General features: G+C 42.7%; 1 protein-coding gene across 2 annotated transcripts in view; it reads left to right on the plus strand.

Annotated features, from left to right (window-relative positions):
* Nucleotides 1-413: 413 nt before the first annotated feature.
* Nucleotides 414-22518, plus strand: part of LOC128447291 (sodium-coupled neutral amino acid transporter 3) — a 34337-nt gene continuing 12232 nt past the window's right edge. Inside the window, exons 1-8 of one of the 2 annotated variants that reach the window (XM_053429690.1) lie at nucleotides 414-579; nucleotides 13811-14018; nucleotides 15263-15295; nucleotides 15501-15594; nucleotides 15913-16028; nucleotides 21162-21235; nucleotides 21423-21515; nucleotides 21705-21786. In XM_053429690.1, the coding sequence (XP_053285665.1) occupies nucleotides 13882-14018; nucleotides 15263-15295; nucleotides 15501-15594; nucleotides 15913-16028; nucleotides 21162-21235; nucleotides 21423-21515; nucleotides 21705-21786 (629 nt within the window). In that variant the 5' untranslated portion in view covers nucleotides 414-579; nucleotides 13811-13881. The remainder of the gene's footprint in view (nucleotides 580-13810; nucleotides 14019-15262; nucleotides 15296-15500; nucleotides 15595-15912; nucleotides 16029-21161; nucleotides 21236-21422; nucleotides 21516-21704; nucleotides 21787-22518) is intronic. The other variant, XM_053429691.1, reaches the window with a different exon arrangement.

Consider the following 22518-nt stretch of genomic DNA (forward strand, 5'->3'; position numbering starts at 1 on the left):
TGTGCACGATGGTGAGTATGTGTGCGTGTGTGGTCTCCTCACATTCATTCAGTCTCTTTTTCTCATAACGAACGCACATACGACGGTAAATCCATAAACACGATGAGACACACCGCACCGTCAGACAAGCATCACACACGACACTTTAACAAACCGATCGCACCAATCCACCATTTCCACGCGATTAACGTGTCAGATACAGAGGGCTCTCTTGTCCCTCGTTTATACCTCAACGTACACACCAACAGTAATTTGATTGCTGTTGGGGGGGGGGGGGGGGGGTTGCCGCGTGTGCGTCCATGTGTGCGTGCGTGTGTGCGCGACTGTAGGCGGAACCCGGTCGCTCTTTCTGTTTTTTTCAAAACATCCAACTTCACGGGAGATTACGAGGACGATTCAGTCCGTCAGCGGAGGGAACGCACGACATTGAACCCGTGCGCAGGGAAGGAGGACGGACGCATAGCGGGGCAGAGGCAGGACGACGGCAGCCGAGCACCGAGCGCAGGAGCCAAGAGTGTGTGTGCGTGTGTGCGTGTGGAGATATTTGGAGTTGGAGGAGGACGCTGGTACTTTTTTTGGGTAAGACACCGACTCGCAGCTGTCTGTATGTCACCGTGCACCCTCATGTGCAGCCCCGGAGCATGTGCATGTTTTAACACTGAGAAATCCGATGGTATAGTTGAGGGCGCTCTTTGTGCGCGCAGCATCAGTATGCTCACCATGTGCAAAACCTTTCGCGTTTGCTATTGAAACTCAGCTCGAGATACTCTGTCCCTCAGGTTGTGTGATTCGTGCAACACGCACGGTCCCTGGCGCAGCTGTCGAGAGGTGACATTCCAATCCAAACGTGCACAGAGATTTCAGTTTGCTAGATGACACAGATTCCTCACGTCCTTTCTTGGGCTTTGTGAGCAACAGATAGATGTTTGCTCTGCACCTCGGAGGATCGCTCAGTGACACTGTCTGATTAAAACCGCAGGATCGTGGTGGAGTGTGGCTTAGTGGGATCAAACTTGACCACTGGAGGGATCATGACCCTCCAGTGGATTCCTGGACACTGAACGCTGAGAGCCCAAACCAGCTCTACACTGAACAGTTCACTGCATTTACGATATTTCAGGGGTAGTCATGCCTGTGAGATACATTGATGCTTAGATTATGCATATTCTCTATATCCTACATCTTACATTTCGGATTGCCTGTCATTTTTAAAAGGTTGCCTGTGTACGATTTAGGTTAAATGGATCCATTGGCAGAAATATGACAACTGGACCAGCTTAACACCTTTTGAGTTTTTATGTCAATTGAGGGCTACCACAGGTTCTCTCTCATGTTTGGGTGAGGTGATGGGTGTTCAGATGCAACATGCAGCTTCACCACTAGATTAACACTTAATTCTACACACTGAACCTTTAAGTCGTGCTGCATGGCGAAGCATCCACAGCTGATCTCAGCTCGGCGACACAGGTGCCATCTGATCTTCATGTCTGGTCTTGCTGATAGTCTGAGGGACATTTGCCAACAGACGGATGCCAACTCTGAAATCCTAAATTACACTCATCTATATCTGGTCTTTATCTGATATTGCTGGCAGATAATAATGCTTCTCCTTATCCCAATTGATGTCCAGTTAGTTTGAGTAGGATGCATAGGTCGACATTCAACAAAATTATACTCCCAAAATGCCCTCGTTGCTGGGATAGGAGTCTAACCACAGCATCTCTCCGAGTCCCCCGCAGCAGTGATTCTCTCCTCCAAGATGAGTCACGTCAAGGGCTGGTGGGCAGTAGGGGAGACTGTGACCGCTGCACTTGACAGGCTGGAGCAGACGCAAGCTCCTGTCTGGCCCCGCTTGGCCTCTACTGTTAGAATGGACCGCCTCCCCCTCTCTCTCTCTCCGACTGGTCACTGGCCCATGTGCCGCCTCCCTCTCATACCCCGTCCCAGGATGAAATCACAGTGGGAGCAGACTGATCCAGCCTCAGCCGGTTTTCTGCGTGCTGTGCGATTAATCCCTGCACTTGTGTGTTTCGCGTTGTATTGAGATAGAGCAAGCATGTGCAAATACAGTGTCTGTACACAGCTCAGCAATTGGAATGGAGAGTGAAAGGATAGGGGGATATAAATGTCATCACTGTTTAGGTTGGTCGGAGTATCGATTGACAGCAAAAGTGGGAAAAGAGTGAGGAGTGCCATGTTAAAGGTCGCAGCCCTCATTTAGTATAAATGCTGCTCTGTTCCAGCAGGTAAAGTGATAACACCACAGCAACACATTTCAGCCTGTAGCTATCAAATAGTCGCCTTTAATACTCCCTTCAAGATTTATTTTCTTCATTTTTTTGGGTGGATGAGAAACGTCATCTTCTTTCCTTCACTTTGGGATCAGAGATTCACGGAGTTCCTATTTAAGTGGATCAAAGCCTTGTGTCTTTTCTGGAATATATTCAGATCCTGCTGGAGTTTATTGGTTTACACCTGCAGGAATGAAAAAGAAAACATGAAGGGCTGGTTCAGTCTCATGAATACAATGCGGTTCGCTGTGAGAATACAGCAACACCACGCTGTGACTTTGTTGACGGTACTAAACCAGGAAAGGACACGAGCCCCGGTCTGACCTCGGGGTATTGCAGGGGTTGGATTTTGGTCTTTTAAAATGTAAACTGAAGTGTTTGCCTAACCTCGTTCCCTCTCTGGAGTTACAAAAAGACAATGCCCTTTATTTACAGAGTCATAAATACAAAGATTGGGATGATGTGATGCATTTCAGACAATTTCTGATAAAGGGACTTCCTCTCTCAATGTACGCGTTGTGGAGGGTGCAAGCAATTTGTATTCCAAAATGAAAGGAGGCTTACGGAGCAGTAGCCCCCAATACGTTGTGTTTGAAACAACTTTATGTTTTTTAAATAACGCATGGGAACAATATAGATATAAATTCTGTATATTGGATACCTTTCTGTAAATATTTGTCATCCCACGCACAACTCGACACTTAATGCCATTTGCCAGTTCCTTCTTCTTCATGTACTTGAGTATTTGCTCATCACATTGCAGCACCTTCTTAGTGCAGTCTGGTTTAATGAAGGACCTTTGGTGTCTGAGGACGTACTGAGGGGTCATTGAAACTCCAGCTGGTAGAAGGTCATACCACTTAGGATGAATGCAAGCCTATTGGTTAGATGAGCTCTGGGAGAAAAGTATCATACCCTGAACAGTATGCTGTCTAGTAATGAGCAGTAGGTTGAGAAGAGAGTTAAACCCTTTATGTCTTATGGGAACTGCTGTGGGTTTAATTTAATTTTTACACAGGCTGAAATCCTTGTCCTATATTATCTGGGAAAGACTGGATGTACCAAACTATTGCAATATAAAATGTTGCAATACTCAATGTTTTTTTGATGACCGATTAATACAAAGCAGCGTTGACATATACAGTTTGATGTAGAGGAGGTTTAACATATATTAAATATGAAAACAAATATCACAGCAAACTAGAAATTGTTATGTGTGGATCGGTGTTTATTTATAATCCAGACATACAGATTCAAAACCATCACCGCAGAGTATAGGGTCACTTTGAATCTCTCTTGAGCTGTTTTCAGATGGGAATTCTAGAAAATACCCAGAAATCTCATATTCCAAGTTTTCCTTTCACATATGAAGACAGTATCAGGAGCTTACAGCAACAGGAAAATGTCTGAAAAACCCACGTACAAGCACTCACTATTTAGTAGCCATTTTGTAGCCATTTTGTGACATTTCTTGTACTCGTATGTTGGACTCATTGTTTCCCACAATGCATCTTGAAAAGTAGTGTCCAACAGATCACTAACTGAGCAATATATACCATCATGCATTGTGCTCGCGTGTAGAGATGAGAGGAGAGAAGGCAGCAGAAACAGCCAGACCAGCCGTGATCTTGTTGTTCTCGTACGTCATAATCCTGCAAAAAATTCTGGGAAAAGTCCAGAGCAACTTTGGAAACTTACGTTCTCACATTCAGCCTCTCTGGAATGTTTCAGGAAAAACGTCCAGACTTCAGTGCTGCTCCGAGAGCAGCTTTGGTGACACTTGAGCAGGACAGACTGGAGAAAGTCTCTTAGGCCACCTCATGCCAAGTCAGAATACATTGCTTCTGATCTTCATGGAGAGCTGTATTTCTGCTCATTATCCATCACTGGCCTATTGTACTCAGTGCAATTCTTAGTTGTATGAGGGATTTTATACTTAAGCCCTACATTGATCTGCTTATAGTGGGTGCCTGCTGTGCTCTGGAGTTCTGTCAGTGGATTGGGGATTTGGGCTTGTGTGGTGCTGTGGTATGTGACAGAGTCAGCAGAGCAGCATCCACCATGGTGGTCACACACTGCGTGAGTTGTACTTCAGGCTGAATGAATGCATTCGCCCCGATGATGCTCTCTTTCTTTTTCTCTGCTGCCATGTGATGAGGAGGAAACAGGAGGGAGTCTGGAGGTCGATGCCAGGAGAGGCTGGTCCTTTGTTGTGGGGCACATGATGGAGAGAGGACAGAGCTGGCTTTGAACAGTGGACTGTATGGGTGGACGAGCAGTTAGCTGATTGAACTCTGTACTATTGTTCAAACTAGCATAGCATAGTTTCCTCAAATTTTATGAACAATAATGTTAATATTTATTTTCTGCTTTTCTCACTTAAAAGTAAAAGTTTTGATGGTTTTAACAGTTAGAAAAAGGACACCTGCCCCTGGATTATGTGATGTTATGTAGTTTTGGTCAGTTCCTTTAAAGTTACGTCAGTAGTGGATGTCAAGGAAGGAAAGTGCTGGTGTGTGTGTTGCTGTGTTCCTGTGCTGTGTTTGATACACTGTGCGACATCAGACAAGATTTGATTCAGTTTGAAGAATAACATGTCAGCCTTAGGTTAATATCCATGTCAGCACTCATAATCCTGACTTGTTTCATAGTTATGTTCCAATGATGTCTATCAAATCTAATCAAGCAATGGAGTTAAACTACTATTTCATCTCTGTCTCAGCACTTTATACAAATATATGTATTTAGAAAATAGGCGTTTGTCAGTGTTGTTTTTATACTTTAATTATTTATCTTTCTGGCTTTGACCTCGTCAGACATGATTCCCATCTGCAAATGGCAGCAGCCAATCTGCTTTCTTTTACTTTGTTGTACCAGTTTCCAGTTCATATAATATATGTAATGCAGTCAGCATTGCTTGTTAACAGTTAATTTGCAGTCTGTAGCATTGCACAGTGTCACTGTGTTGTGCACAGAGGTGATGAAGGCAGCTCAAATCAAGGGAATAATTTGTTATGAATATGCAGCAAGTCACTGAAACAGGTGTGGAGCTGTACAGAATCCAAAAAATAATCCGTCAACTGTTTGAAGCAGCTCCTCATAAGAGCATCAGTGCACTTTGCATCCTTGCTGTAAAAAAGATTAGTATCCATGCTTATGGCTTCATGAATTCGATTGGATGTTTCTGTTTCTGATAGTATCTCAAGTAAACAAGTGATTTAAATCTATTACCTTCTCAAATATCCTAATTATATCCCTATCCTAATTATACTGTAAGTGCATGCTGCACCTGGATAAGCATGAGTCAGATGTTGTGCATCCAACGTGCACGGCCGCCTGTGGACACGAGGCAGATGCTGATGCAGTTAATGGAAGGGTTGTGCAAACGAGAGGAAGTCTGCTTGATTTAAAAACCCTTGGTGTATTCAATTAAAAAACCATATAACCTGAATCAACTAAATTTATAAAATATATAAATAGAAAACATGAACAAACAGCAAAGGAGTCATAATAATAAATCAGTTTTTGAGCACCACACAAACAGGGGATGGAAAGTTTTGGCTTTTTGAACTTGAACTGTCAACAGTTGCTACCAGGACGTCCTCTGAATTATTTACTTCGCCTGCATCGCCTGCATCAACATCACTTGTTCCACCTTTTGCTTTGGATTACACTGGTAACACAATCCGAATGATAACATAAACAATCAAGTGAGTAGTTACTGAGGAGCAGGTGAGGATATAAATCAGGAAGGACCTCATTATTTGTTCATCATTATTGATTAGTCCTGTATTATATTTAACTGAGGACCATATTAGATAATGGTGCATTACTAGAGAACAAACTGGAAGATACTATATAATTCAATTAGATAATGAGTAGGTCATAATTTTCATGTGTGTGAATTTGACCCTAAATATCATATTGATTACTCTATGATATTACCAATTACCATGGGTGTATCGAGGGACTTTTGGGACTCGGATGATTCTATACGGTTGTTGTTGCCGTAGAGACAAACATAGTCAGCCGTTCTCGGGTACCCCCCCCCCCCCATCTCGGGAGCCCAGGCAATTGCCTGATTTGCCTAACCTGTGGCAGTGACCCTGCCAATTACCTCTTGTTTTGTCATCTGAAGCATTTCCCAATCCACAGTAGTTTAAAGCCATCACCTGCAGTGGCTGCGCTGTTCACATCTACAAAACACTAAAGAGAATCACTGTGTCACACCTGACCCTTTCCTGCGTCACCTCATGGCACAGACACCTGTCATCTTAAATTTACAGCACGTCAGTCGAGCTAAGAGATGGAACACAAGCCGAGGAACATGGCCTCTTTCACTCTTATACAGGAAGTACATCAAACTGAGTCAACAAACAAGTGACAATCCAGAATCTAAATCTGAAATGCTGGATTTCTCTGTGTGTGAATAGTCTCATACAGAGAGCACTGCAGAGGCAGTGTAGCCACTGCTTTTTATTTGAATCTAGAATGGATGAAATTAAGTGAAACAGAGGATCAGATGTGTGTCTTCAAATTCAGCAGAACATTGTTGGGGTTCATCCAATCTGGGATCTTAACCTGAGACCTGACCTTCTTCCACACTCACCCCTGTATCATCTCAAACAGCCTGGGTGATAAAAACTGTGTGACACATGGAAAACCAATCAACCAGTTTAATGAGACCAGCTTTTGAACAGTTAAAATCCAAAACAAATCTATATGAAAACCCATCCAAAAAACTCCATTATACTTTCTGTAATGGTCCTAAATATATTGGGACAAGTAAATAATCAGCGACCCTGTCAATAAGAGTTTTTTTTAAATCAGGTCTGACTCACTGAGCACTCACATGTATTCTCAAATGTATGTGTTGACTGACTCTGCACATGAATGTGATTTGATTGGCTTCCACACTGGGTATTTGCTTAGACACAATTTGATTGGCTGGTGCAGCGGAAGCAACCACTAAGCAGTGTGTCAGAACATGACGTGACCCAGTTCAAAGTGAAAGAGCAGTGTTTTCTGTTAAAGCCTCAAATGCATACATGCTAGTGCTCGATTCTATGTGGCACATCATAAGGTTTTATGTGATGATGTTGTGAAGCCAGATCATCATTACAGTTACACACTGTCATTCCCTGGCCACTACAGTTGGCTACTTGTACCGATTAGCATCCATTTGTAAAGATATTGGTTATCAAAGGATCTGAGGAGTTTTAAAGTCAAATCATTTTCAATCTTTTTTACCGCTGCATTGATTTCACAGAATAATCCAGATTAGATCCTCGGTCTGTAACACCTGACTCTCTGTGCGATAATACCTCCCACCTGATGGTGGATATTTAAACTGCTCTGCCGAGCAGAGACCACCTCCTGCGTCATGTTAGAGTCTCTGACGTGTGCATCTCACAGCAGCTTATAGGAACCTTGAGATGAGGAGCATCTCAGAAGCAGAAATTAATCTCCTGTTTTCTCAATGTCGGCTGATGCTCAGGGCCTGTAGCACAGGGAGGGAGGGAGGATGATGGCAGCACACTGTAAGGAAACAGAGGCAGAGGATTCACTGGTCTGTTGGGCAAATGTGAGAGACATGAACTTTCCTCATTATGGTGAGGGAAAAACAATCTGCGATTACGAGAAGGAAGTCATAATTGTAGGCTATGTGTATGTGTTACAGGGGGAAATCAGAAACTCTGCTTGTTGCCTGTGTAAACTATGGAACGTGAAGCATCTTGTAATAAATTCTGTTTTAGTAGAGAAAAGATTGTTCAAGAAACTGGGTCTATTCTGAAGTAAGAAGCTCACAGACTTGGCGATGGAGGAAACATTTGGTAGAGGTCGACTGTAAAATAATTGCTGGTTATATCTATGTGTTATTTAAAGTGGTTTCATAGTTTCTCAAGAGTTTGGATCCACTTTTTTCCCTTATTCTCATTAGGTTATGACATGACTTTATGCTCAAAATCTCAGAATTATTTTCTTCAATATGCTCCTAATACTAAAAAAAAAACAAGCAACTATCACTCTACTTATGAGAGAATCCTGTATTTTTCCCTTAGTTACTGAATTGCAGTTTCATTTGAGGGTCCCACACATCTTTGTTGGAACAGAAACCTTCAACCAGAGCTCAGGTTTAATCAGCCAGAATAACTGCAAACTCCTGTGTGGGTGAATAAGACCTCTGGTTAATCTCCTTAGTGTTCTCACTCACTGCTGGACAGTTTTTACTCTGTCTTTTACAGGAACAAGCAGCAGTGTAAAGGGATTACAGTTTGAAATTGAGATACCGATCCCACTAATGCTCTGCTACTTTATCATATTGGGGCTCGTTCACTCTCTATAAACATCTAATATCTACAAGGATCTCATTTCTACTGTGTGGGATTCTTCCCACTTTGAGGATTTTATATGTTCTGCCCGCAGCTATATGGGATGTTTCCTTCTTTCAACAACATCATGGCAGCAGCATGGCATTTTCTCATTATAACACTTCATACGTGTGTGCACTGTGCAGTGTCTGTGTGTGTGTGTGTGTGTGTGTTATAACAGGGTGTATTTACGTGCGTGTTCCCTCATGTGTGAAACACCACAATAGAGACAGATGGTTGTGGGATGCGTTGGCTGACTGTTTACAGCTTATTTAAGGCAGCCGCTGTTTTCAGTGGCACATGCAGCAGCAGCAGGCGCAGCACTTAAAGGCAGCAGCTTCGTGTGTGACATGATGTGGGGTTACAGCACGGCCGGCTATTCACTCCTCTGCAGCTATTTTTATACAGGAGCAGGAGCAGTGTACGTGGTGACCTGAGCGGTTCGATCCTGACTTCCTGCCTGAGCGAGATGCGCCCTAATCTGGGTCCACTCCATCTTCCTGACTGTCGGAGGTTTTACGATGAAACGTTCACTGATCTATTAGCTGCTCATCAGGGGGATAGTGGGCATATGTAATCTGTTAATCTGCAGGAAATCTCTTCCTGTTTATGAACACAGGGAGGATGAATAACATACTTAAGATGATTTTCTGTATATTTGTCCCCGACAGTGACTTTTAAAAGCAGACATCACACGTTTTGCAGCTGTGAAAACATACTAAATCTATTAGTAAGAGGTTTATGTAATAGTCACCCCTGTCTATTAGTTGGTTTGTTGTTTGGCCTGTTTGTTTGTTTGTCGGCAGGATTATGCTAAAACTGCTGAATTGATTTCTATGAAACTGGAATGTGGAAGGATGTGGTCAAAGTCAGGGAATAACCAAATGTATTTTGGTGCGGATGCGGACAAAGGGGTGGAATTGGGAATTTAGTCTCTTTCTTTAACATTGCAAGATATCTTCAGTTTTTTTTTTTTGTGATTCATGGTCATGCTTATGGGACCAATATCTATTAATCTATGCAATGTTGTTCAGATCCAACACAAAAAATCCAGATAGCATTTTTGAATTTGGTTTCATATAAGGGTAAGTAATCTCCTTGAACACTTTTGATCAAGGTGGCAAACCAGGATCGTTTTTCCACTTAAAAAAGGTGAGAAAGGGAGTTGGCCTCGGGCAGTTCTGCACTCAGGGTGTTCTTCTAGTTAGGATAAGATTTGATCGAGATGACTTCACTGTCTTTCAAATGACCTGCATGGACATGATGATGCTTCAGAAAATGTTAAGGAAAATTCGTTTGAGGATAACAAGGTTCTTGTTGACATTAAAAGGATTTCAGTTCTTCTTTTGCTGCACAGATGCGGACGTGGATGTGAGAGAAAGGAGAGTGAGAAACATCTAATGATTGTCCACAGATTAAGCATCTGTGAAAATGACACTGGAGACCCAATCAAGACAAGCTTATGCAGCCAGAGGCCTGGGAGGATGTCATTAAGTAGTCGGAGAGGAGGATGTGTCACAGAGTAAACCACACATTTGATTATTCACCGAAATGAACCACAAACCCAGATGCAGACATGCATGGCAATAGGTGAAGATGAATCAGCATGCACAGCCTTATTTGGTTCAGGTCCCGGTTACGGTTTAACAATCAGGGAAACGGCCTCGCTCTCTTTCTCTTCCTCCATGGCGTGACGTCTCTCCGCAGAGCGGCTCGCGTCAGAGGCGGCGGACTGAAGCGCATACGCTCGCTGTGTGTTGGCAAACTGAGGTGATGTTTTGGATGAGGGCTTGAATAAACATGGCCTCTGTTGTCACTGTGAAAAGACTAATTTACTCGCTCCAAGAGCATCACAAGCTGCCATTAACTCATTCTTAGGATTCAGATTGTTTGAATATGAATGGAGAAACGGTGGATTTCTTAAGATAATCCCTTCTTTCCCATGTAGTGCTGCTGATCTGTTTCTCCAGCTGACTGGTTTATTTTCTGATAAAGGAAGCAGGGGTACTAGTACAGTAGTGTACAGCAGCAGTTGCAGTGTCTGCTCTTGAGAATAATTCAGTTTATTGATCTTTGTTGTACTGAGATGAAAAACCACTCAGAAAACAGAACTTCATTAGTGTGGAAATCCACATTTAACTCAAATATATAAAAACATCTATATCTCTCTCACAAAAATGCTTTGGGTAATTAAATGCTGGAACCCATGTTGTTGTGAGATCAGGGTAAATTGTAAGTCCTCATGCAGACGGATGCACACGTGTTTTTTTGAGGTGACATCGTGTCTGCAGACTACATTACATTTTCATTTCACTACAGAGCAGTTCAGTCTTGTTGTTTCCCGGAACATGTTCTTATGTAAACACAGCACTGCCTCTGTTTCATACCACAATGGAGCTGTGGTAACTGGGGGTTCAGTCTGTGGGGATGATGAACGCTATTGTTTTTTTTTTATGCTCGTCCTCATTTTTATTCATTTTCATGATCGTGACTGCTGGCAGTGGATTGTTACTTTGATATAAACAAATTCTACTGTACTAATACTACTACAGTAGTACTATGGCACTGTCACATAAGATAAGACATTTAGTCTGAATCAGTCTGCCTGTCCGTCCATCCATCCATCAGCCATACCGTTTATCCTCATTAATCCCAGCTGATTTTGGGTGAGAGGCAGGGTACAGCACTGTGCAGCCTGGCTTGAATTAGTTAATAATGGTTCATAACATATATCTTTATATAGCATATACCTGACATTAGAATCACTGATTCTGATGGAAAATCCATTGAAGGAGTAGTTTCCCTTAAGCATTTCAGCTTCCTTCATTTGATTTAAACTTGTAGGGCCGGAAAACACGCTCTGAGTGAGTGTGTTTCACTCAACTGTTTTCAAGGATGTGATTTCTTTAGTGATTGAACATCACGATTGTAGGAGCAACAACTGTCCACTCAGCTCTGCTGTATCAAGCTCCGCTGCTCTGGGCCATTCAAGAAGCACCGCTGTGGCCGCATGGCCCCTCGTGTATTGTCCTCGGATGGCACCCCCAGCCTCATCGTGATTTGTAGATGATTTGATTGGCAACTCGGTTCTGTGCAGTGATTTGTCCCATGAGAGGGGCTCTGCCTCTGCCATTGCTACCGTCGCTGCAACTGTGCATGAATACAGGATCTTGGCATTTGCTGAATTTAAGGTAGCGTCTTTTCAATTAGAGCCCAGTGAAATACCTTTTCAGCCTCTCGAGTGGCCTGGCGAACTGCAGCCAAGGGGGCCCCGGCGGTATAATGATCCCTGGCACAATAGTAGCACTGTTCTCAAACCCGTTCTCAGGAAACCGCACAACATGTGCCATTGTGCAGTGTGCTTTGCTGCCCAACCACGTTGCCTTGCTTTAGCCAGAGACACCGAGAGTCCAGGCAGTGGGGCTCGCAGCAACGTGGTTGAGGAAGACAGGTCCAGAGGACTGCTCGGTGTAGAACAGGCTTTATTCACCTCACACTACGTTTGATGTGTTAAAATAATATTACAAAAAAAACACTACATTTAAAGGGAAGAATGTGGAGCGGAAGGAGCCTTGGGGGAACAGAGAGAGTTGAGTGGTTGCCAGGAACGGACCTACAGAAAACCCTGAGCATTGTTGCCACATTGAACCCTCCTCAATTAAAGAGGAAACGGAGGGAAAAGTGACAAGCAGAAAAATGGAGGCACAAAGACTGCTGGCTGGTTCCTAGCTGGTTGTAGCTGGTTCTTCTCTTTTTGTCTTGGTGCTGCGGGTTCAACCATTTGTGTGTGTTCCTCCTCTGTGGCCCCAACGTGCTCTCTATTATAGCCTCCGCTGCCGTTTATGCAGCAGAGCAAAGGAGAGCATTCAGGGCCGGCCAGAGAGGGGCCTCTGGTCAACAGCATCTAGGAGAAACAAGTCACAGGGGCCTTTTTTGGGACCCCACAAGCCAGCTGGTCAGCTGAGAAACCACAGCAGGAAACCCAGGAAATAAAGGCTTGAAGCGAAGCCCAGTGTGTCACCGTTAACTGAAGCTTCTGCTTCCTCTGTGCGTAGACCTGTCAGCTGATGTATCAATTATTCCTGAGATTTGCAAAAACAGATATTTAAACCACAAATATAATTATTATTTTAAGATGTTTTGGTCTCGTAGTCACTTTGAGCTTGCATATGTCATCTACTGAAAGTTGCGACAATTCTGCCAATTACATCATAACTATGTAATTCCATCCATTCAATGTAAACACAAACTCCAACAACAGACATGTGTTGCCTTTACCCTAGTAAAAGCCATGGCTCTCTCCTGGAGCCGGACAATAAAACAACATTATCACGATACAATTTTCATCTTAAGCAATATGACAAAAGTTCAATGATAGATTTCGTCCCACCATAGCCGGTAGAACCAAAGTGTGGAGGAGATATTAGTCTGCACACAGAACTCTTTGTCTCCATCAGTCGCTAAAATAGTGTGATTCAGCCTTAATGAATACAAATCACCTGTGTGGGTGTTAAAGAGTTTACAGAGTCGCTAAGAGATGACACATTATAAATAAACTGTGAAAACATTTTAACATAATTTCTCTGTTAAATAAGACCTGAGTAGTTTATATAAGGTTGGTATTTATAGTGGATGTATGTGTTGTGACAGTGATCCATTGATTTAGTAACAAACGGGAATGGAACCATCATATGAAGTGTTCAGATACACTGTATCTTTAGGAGAAACATTTATGAATAAAACCTTAAATCCCTCCTGATGTTTGGGCAAGAAAATGATTTGATTGTAAGGTGGAATTAATTATATAGTTTTAATGTTGGAAGGTTAGTAGATATTATACAGGTATGAGATTTTGAGAAATGATTGTCAGATCCTGATAGCTGAATATGCAGCTCGACTGATTTCAGTCTCATACCCTCGTCTCTCCCCTTGTTTCCTGGCATTGTACTTCCTGTTTTACAATCACATCAAGAAGAACATCCCTTAATCCAGTTCTGATATTGCAAAATATTTGAGTCCACATGGAGTCATGAAATGAAATGGGTGGTTGATGGAAGTGTCACTGCTCCTGTCTTATACTAGCACCATTGAAAGGACATCGATCTGCCTGATTCATAACGAGGTGTCTGTTTTTTCTTTCTTCCACAGATCACTGGTGGAAAATATAAACCTCCCTCCCAACAAAATATCCACAGACGGATTATTACATACACGCAGATATGAGTGAAGATAAACCAACCGAGACTGTGGAAACTGCTCCTGCGGAGGGGAACGCTATTCCTAATGGGAAAGGCCATGACCCCGGTGAGGACATCACCGCGTCGGCCAAAAGCCCAGCAGCAGGGGACAGTGGAAAGTGAGTATATTCCTTCATAACACAGTGTCTCTGAATAACGTTTTGAAATGAATTGCCTTGAGATATCATTTTATTCTATTTTGTTGAGAAAAATCTGAGATATAGGCAGTGGAACCAAAATGATATGGCTACTTGGTCTCCAATTCCTAGATGCAACAGGGAGAGGCATACAATCAGTGCTAAACAACCTCTTTCAATCAAATTCCATCCATTTCTCCATTTTGGAATTGCTACTGTTAAAGCCAGGCGGTTAGATTTGTGATTACTTGTCTTATCTGCCATCTACTGAAGACGTCTTTTCTCATACATCACGTCCCATTACAAGCTGTATGTCCTGTGTGAACACAACAACAAATGTCATCGGGGTCATGTGTTGCATGTGCCTGTTTCATTACTAATCGAGAGGTAGCATTGACCAGCATGAGGAGGATCTGACCCTCACCTATAGGATTTGACTGTTGTTCTAGACATGAGCTCCATGGATTAGTTAAATATCTGAATGAATCAGCGTTCACAATACATCAGTGACACAGACACAAAACGGCAGCTAATGGTGTGTGTGTAGCGAGGATAGTGATCGTGTCATCCTGCTGCCTCGGGAGGGCAGCTCGGCCTCGTCACTTGTCACATAATTGCAGGGTTGCGGAGACAATTTGTGTAGCAGCAAATACTTTACGTCTATTCACTGCCTGTTGGAGTGCCTTTGAGCAAATTCTTAACCTCCTACCTGCTTATTCACTGTGAATAATAATTACTGAGGGACAATGGGATAAACTCGGTGTCTTACGATCATGTCACTGGTCATTTTGCAGTATTTTTTTGTCTCATGATTGTCTGTATTGGGTGGGCGTGGCTCAGGAGGTAGAGCGGGTCGTCCACTAACCAGGAGGTTGGCGGGTCGATCCCAAAGTGTCCCTGGACAAGACACTGAACACCAAATTGCTCCTGTGTGATAGGTCTTGAGAGAGTGCTGCACATAGATGAACCTCATGAGTGTGTGTGAATGGTTGAAAGGCAAATCTCTACTTCAAAGCCCTTTGTCATCTGGACTGGAGAAGTGCTCTATGTATTCAGACCATTAACCATGTAATAGATGGTTTAATTAAAATGTCTCTCTCCAAAACACAGATTTTAATTCATTGGTCACTGTATTACTTGCCTCATTATATTATGACTGAGGGTGTTGTTTTTCCACTTTGTGCTCTCGTTGGGTGATGGATGGCCTCTCTACGCTGTGCCTGTAGAGAAACTGTACCCAATAGTACCATGAATGACAGGTATGTATGTTACAATAATAACATTGTGTCCAGTCTGTTTCTCTTGTGTGGAAATTTGCACACAGATGAACAAAAAGGAACATTGTTGTGAAAGCGGAGCCGGCATGTTCTGTAACAAAGAAATGACATTGTTGGCTATGACTCTCTGCGTTGTTGTTAGTCGATGGTGACTCAATGTTCTTGTGACCTTGTTTCTTCTCATCAGTCCTCCCAGAACTGAGAACAGTGCGGTCAACCTCCCAGAGAGCCAGGAGTTCTTATCCGAGGTGGAGGACAAAAATACCATACGCTTCACAGATGTAAGCTCCAACACAGCCAGCACGCCATTTTCATATTCTCCCTCATATACTATATTTATATAGCAATGATTCCCAATATGTTATAATCAAAGCCATAAGACCAAGAAACTGAAGCTTTGTATTTTACAGTTAAACCACAAACCTTATTACTGACACCTTCACACATCTAGGTACAAACGGGCCTTCGCCAACACTACCCTTATGAAATGACATTTAAATTAATTCGATTCAGATGTTTATTTTGATCTGCACCAAATTGCTCAGCCTTAGCGAGGATCATTATGCTAATTTGTCTCCTCTGTCTTGCTTCGGTTGTAGTTTGAAGGAAAAACCTCGTTCGGGATGTCCGTCTTCAACCTGGGCAACGCCATCATGGGAAGTGGAATCCTGGGTCTGGCCTTCGCCATGGCCAACACAGGTGTCGTCCTGTTTCTGTAAGTTACCCTGTGCATGTCTCTTCATGATGTCCGACTGTGTGCAAACTTACATGCCACTGATGCCGTGTGACTCATCCTCTTCCCACTGAGCTCTTCCCACTTGCCGTCCACATCACACAGAATAGCACCTAATTGTATTGTAATTGGCTCGTCAGCAGATCCTGTTTATAACACTGAAGACACATTTATCTGATTAGAAAGGATCAGATTAACAGTCTACGGGAAATAATTTGCTTGTGACATAAATGTGTGCAGCTGCCATTACTGATGCAGAAAATAACCACATGTGTCTGAGTGGTTGATTCTGTATGGATATGAAGGGCTTATAGTTTGAAAGCCTCCGCAGCAGCGCTGTCTGTCAAGATTATGACGCAGAGGACTGCAGCTTGTAGCTTGATTATGTTCATCAGTGTTTAGAACTGTGAGTCTTTGTCAATATGGAATGATGAAGGAGAGAACCAGAGCTGACAAGACACTTTTTGTTTAATCCCCCGGTCGAGGTAAACATATTGTAGCCTCGTTTCTGGCACATCTCTACTCTGACATCATGCATTAAGGTCGACGTCAAACCAATCACTTTAAAATGTAGCTCTGACAAGCATTATTTTTTTTTTTTTACATTCTGTACTTTCATATTGTAGACAAATCCCATGATGAGACGAAAAGTCATCGTCGCAGAATAATTTTCGACCACTGAAGATGTCAATTATTACAAGCATATGTAGTTCCGTTTGTTTTTCATTCTTTCTAAAAGGCTACGTCAAAAGAGTGTTTGCTAAGGCAGCTGGGTTCCGAAGCAAACACACTGGGGCTGACTCTTTTTATAAGATATTCAAACATTCATTCGATCGTGGGGGGAAACGTTCATGTTCAAACTTTAACAAACCGTTTGAATCCAAAATTCTCCGTCTCAGTAGTTTTCCTCCAGCAGGGGGCGCTCACTATAAGCTTGACCTAGTAAGCCAGTAATGTCACGTTGTTTTGCTACGACTGGGAAAGCCATAACATTTCACTGTCATTTTATTGTTGGTGGGTCATGTAGATTGGTGGCATCCTCATCGTCATCACTGGCAGTTTTGTTGATCATCTAATCAGTCTTGGATTTAAACTGTCAGTTAGTCACAAAGACGTAAGGGCGTTCTACTAAAACACAACAGCAAAAAGACAGCGGTGTAATACTGGACCGATGTCTGTTTTGTTGTTTGGCAAAAGCCATCAGATTTGCTGGAGGGTTCTCTCAGCACATATCACGGACAGCATCAACACTTCCCCTCCTCGGCTTCCTCCTGCTGTTTTGACACCTCCTCCAGATGGTGCTAGCCTGTGAGTGGCTGGTGCTAAAGTCAGTTTCATTTCGTGAAAATAGTTTTTTTAGGGCACTGCAGAAGTACATCGCTGGCAAAATCCAGGCAGTGCAGATTATTTGCAATATTACGTTGTTTTCCCCCCCCTCTGTTTTTTTATTCAAGCTTTCTTGTGAAAAGTCAAATTCCACAAGAAAGGGACTTTTCATTTTCCACAGAAAACATTTACTTTGGTTCTAACAGGACATCGACTACGTCCACCAGCTCGTTTGGCTTTGATTGGAATGTCAGAGCCGACGCCAATGTTACCGTGGCTACAGCAGAGCTCATGGCTGGTCAGGAATCCTCTGGGTTAGAGGCGGGATTTTCACCACACACGCGTGAAGAAGTTTACCAATCACAGGAGAGTGGACCTGCTGGCCAATCAGAGCAGATTTGGTTTTACTTGGAGGTTGGCAAAGAGGAAAAACTGAGAATTTCAGACAGAGGGCAAACAGAAGGGCTGCTGCAATGTACAGTAGGAGACAACTGCTTATTTAGAATATTACAGCATGTAAACCTATTCTATTAGACCCCAGAATAAACACCACTTTAAATAATTGCAATATGGGCACTCAGAATAAGTATCCCTGAATACAGAGCTCCATTGGGGACCTGAAACAATGTGACCGCAAATTCATAATTCGTTAGCATTTAAGATTTAAACTGAGCGCTGCTTTTGATGTCCATCTCTAAAATATCAAGCAAGGACCTCATTTAAACTTGCTCCCTAGGCGGTCATGACCCGAAGGATTGTCCCTCGTGTTCAAGAAAGCTCCTTATTTTTGAGCTGAGTTCTTTTTTTCTTCAAGCTGTCTGATGTCTGGACCTGCTGAGCCTTGTGTCACCAGACGCCTATGCCTTCGACACCTAGACAGCTCAGAAATTAACTCTTTCGCCGATTAATCTCAAATTTTCACACTGATGAATTAATTAAATTGTGTGCCAATTAATGGTACGTGACCGAATGGAGCAGATAGCGTGAATATTTATCGGTCCATGCAGTAGATGAAACACTGTGTCTTTTGTGTGTGTGTCTGTATGATCTTTTTATCGAACAATAGAGGAGCTACTGAGAAACACAGGCTGGGTCAGTGACATATTTGGCAAAGGGATACAGGCAAGTTTTCCATGTTCCACATTTGACTCCAGGCTGACGATTGCCTCAAAAAACATTTCATCCCTTTCCGCCCCTCTGCCATGTCATGCTGAACCTTAAAGGTCCTTCTCCGAACGGGTATAGAGGAAAAAATGTTTGCTCAAACTCAGACGGGGAAACAAAGGCTAAATATAGTTCAAAAGCAAAAAATAGGCCTGTTTCACAATATTTGCATCACGTAAGTTGTTTTCACGCTTGCAGGCAGATTCCGTACATTGAGCCTTAAACCTTCCCTTCATCCACTAATCTGAGGCAACATGCATCAGTTCACTCATTATATATATGAACATGTATGCCTATTATAGCTGTAGCTATATAAATAACACCACGCACATATTATCAAACTATAGAATGGCATTTATGGGCCGCATATATGCCTGCACCAAATTTCACAAATCGAGGAGTTGAGAAACGCTGCTGCTCGATGCAGACACTTACAGCCACTTGCCAATTGGGTCTTTTTGGTAACGACATAGCCTCGGTCGATTCGTCAGACACTTACGATCATGTGACATGTGTTTTCTGGTGTGTTAGTATGGATGGGGGGAGACAAAATGCTCTTGTGCACAGATATTTTGAGTTTGAAAATGCTATTTACTAATGAAAACATATGAATCTAACTATATGGAATCAGTCCCCTAGATGTGCCTGATTATTTTCCAGCGAGATTCAGGAATTATTCCCTGCAAAACTGTTGAGAAACGCCCTCTTACGATTTGCCCCCTGAACCAACCAAGCAACAAAGGGACAGGGGTGAAAGCATAACCTCCTTGGTGGAGGTAATGCAAGTCAAGAGCTTGGCTTATTGTCAGGGATTAGCTGCACAATACTCATGTTAACGCTTTATATGACAAATGGTTCAATCCTATTTGCAGCTATAATATTTGAAGAGTTCAGATGAAAGTGACGATAGAGTTGAGGTGAGGACAACAGTGACGGCCACAATGTGACTCATGCACTTACTGACAGTACTCGATTACTTATCATACCCACTGCATGATCGGGAAAGTCCTTTTTCTCCGTTTCCCTTGGGGCTCAGTGTTTCATATCACACAGGCTTTAGTTGGGGAGTCCTCAGTTGGTCAGTGGCCCCAGGCCTGGTTGGAATGCAACAGGGTGGAAAGCTGCGAGCAGGGCCACAGTGGCCCGAGCGTGTCAGTCCGTCTGACTGTCAGCAGATCTGTCCTCCCACTGCCACTCGACTGAAATCCTCCACCGCCAGTCTGCCCAGCATTCTTCCACACAGCCCGGAGAAAAGACAAGCCAACCAGTCAAAAAAACAACTGCTAACTGGCCAAGAGTTGGAGTCGAGGTGAAAGATGGGATGTTTGGACTTTCCAAAAAGAAAGAGAGTGTGTGAGAGAAGGTTAATGTTGCCAGCAGTAACGACAAAGAAGAGAGAAAATAGAAAATAGTTGGAATGAGGTGGACTGGGTCAGACAAAGTGAGTGGATCAAGGCTCCATTCACAAAACTTCCTCATGCCAAGGATTCATTCTGCTGGGGAATTCTGAATTCTAGCTTTAAAGTCAAAGATTTTAACACATGCAACTCGTTAACCTGTAACACAGCATTAATGGAGAGCTTAAACCCCCAATGTCAAAGTGCATCATTAGCAGTGTATCTAAACATAAATATATAGGGCGGCAGATACAGTGGAGAAGTCACTCATCACACAAGTAGTCAATGTCTCAAGTGCCATTTTTAATGTCTGTCTGTCCTGTTCTTGTGAACATGATATCTACAAGAACACCCTGAGGGCAATTTTCAGTTTGACTCAAAAATTAAGTGATTCCATTCGGATTGTTTTGTTGTTTTTTCACAACTTATTTAAAGAGGTTTTAGAACCAAAGCTTTACAATTTAAAATGCTGTTCAGACACAAAAAGATGTACAATAACGTTTCCTAAATAAAATACATTGTAAACATTTTGATTTGAATCCGGGACAACCTGATTAAGATTAAAATAATTGGTTACCCTTTTAAATTGATACAAAAATCTCTGATCCACACTGACAGACGTCACGTGTTGCCTCTTGGCCTCGTGTTTCTCAGCACATTCCATTCTGGAAGATTGGATACTTTTGAAATATAAACCTAGTTATAAATACAAGCACATACTTCAGAGAGATTTTATTTATAATAACAGTACAACAAGATTTTAGAGTGTATCGCTCATCGACATGTAAATAACATGTAAAAGCACACACCCTCTTTAGATTGTCTTGCTGCAAACTGAGGCACAGGCTGTCGTTGTGACTGAGTTGGATTATTCCACCACTGACAAACTAAGAAGAGCCAGATTAATGTTTGCTGAGGATCTCGACTCGCTGTGCCAATCTCAGCGCTGCATTGTAAATGTCTCTGTTGAAACCGTCCATCTGGAGTGTGTGTAGCGACTGGGGCCGAGGGCAGAGGGGCCGATGGGGCAGCTGGAGTAACAGTCCAGTGTAAAGAGGATCCACAGGGATTCTCATCTTCCAACACAATCTATGTACATGGCATCCGGGATTTGTATGTCGGTGCTGCAGCTGTGTAAATAGCCCACAATGAAATGTGCAGTAATGTAACATATGAAGATGTTTTACGTTGTGATAAATGTCGATGATGTGTGTGTTGTTCGTTGCAGGGTCCTTCTGACAGTGGTGGCCGGCCTCTCAGCATATTCCATCCATTTGCTGCTGAAGTGTTCTGGTATCGTAGGTACGCTACTGATTTCCCAGTCTGCATCTCCTGATTAGCAAACCTTTAAAATACACAAGGGATAAGATGCATGTACACAATACAACAATTTGTCATATATTATTAATTCGATTTGAAGTCTGTTTAAAGTCCAAGCCCTGGTTCGTGTGGATACTGCATTGTTTTTAATCTGGTGTGTGCTGCTCAGGTATTCGTGCGTATGAGCAGCTCGGCCAAAGGGCATTCGGGACCCCGGGGAAAATGGCGGCAGGTATTGCTATCACACTGCAGAACATTGGAGGTGAGTCACACACCATCTGCCCTCACACATGCACAGGATTTTCTATTATTTTCCCTGACGTTTCTGGGGGAATACTCACAAAATTCTGTTATTTTCTTTACAGGTAATTAAATGTGCTCTGTGTGTATGTATATTCATATGTTAGAAATAACCCACTGGTATGTCTGTGTGTATATACCCTCTCCACAGCCATGTCTAGTTACCTGTACATAGTCAAGTCCGAGTTTCCTCTGGTCATCCAGGCCTTTCTGAATGTGGATAAACCTGCAGGGTGAGTAGTCACTGATCTTATGTACGCCTTCAGATCTATAGGGAACACTCCATATAATTTGTGCATACCATCGACTTTATATAAAGACGGATGATGCAGTAGGGGGAAGGATGGAGTCTGTCATTCATGATGTTTCACCTCATTTTTACATCTTCAATGAATTGAACACTACAACACACACCGGTGATCAGAACTACCTAAAATGACGGAACCCATCTTTGAGAAAATGTGTGTTCGACATTTAGTTTGACTTTAAATTCATCCCACGTCCCTTCCATTAATAGGGAGGAGGCGGGATTAATGATTTATTCCGTAGCCCTCCATCAGGGGGCGATCAACATGCTTTGGCCTCACTTCTTGGGAGCTGTCTTGTCCCACATCTTTAAAAACAGTCGATGCTATATACAGATATAAAGAACCAATTACAAGAAAAACAATGCATTTTTTGTTAGCTCTGTCTTCTATAGCTATCAAGTCTGCTATTGTTTGCTATAATGCTAAACAAGTGTGTGTGTGTGTGTGTGTGTGTGTATGTGTGTGTGTATGTGTGTGTGTGTGGCCTGCGTTCAAACCTTTGTCATGTAACTATGAAATGCTGCAGAATCAGAAATAAATCGGATATCATGACATAAAACTCTAAATATTGATCTCTACCGAAGTGTAGAGATCATATTGCAAGGGTCAATATGCAGTAAATTCTGAAAAGACACTGTATTTGAAAAGATTTTATAT

This window comes from Pleuronectes platessa, chromosome 2 (genome assembly GCF_947347685.1).
Source record: "Pleuronectes platessa chromosome 2, fPlePla1.1, whole genome shotgun sequence".
Lineage (NCBI taxonomy): Eukaryota > Metazoa > Chordata > Actinopteri > Pleuronectiformes > Pleuronectidae > Pleuronectes > Pleuronectes platessa.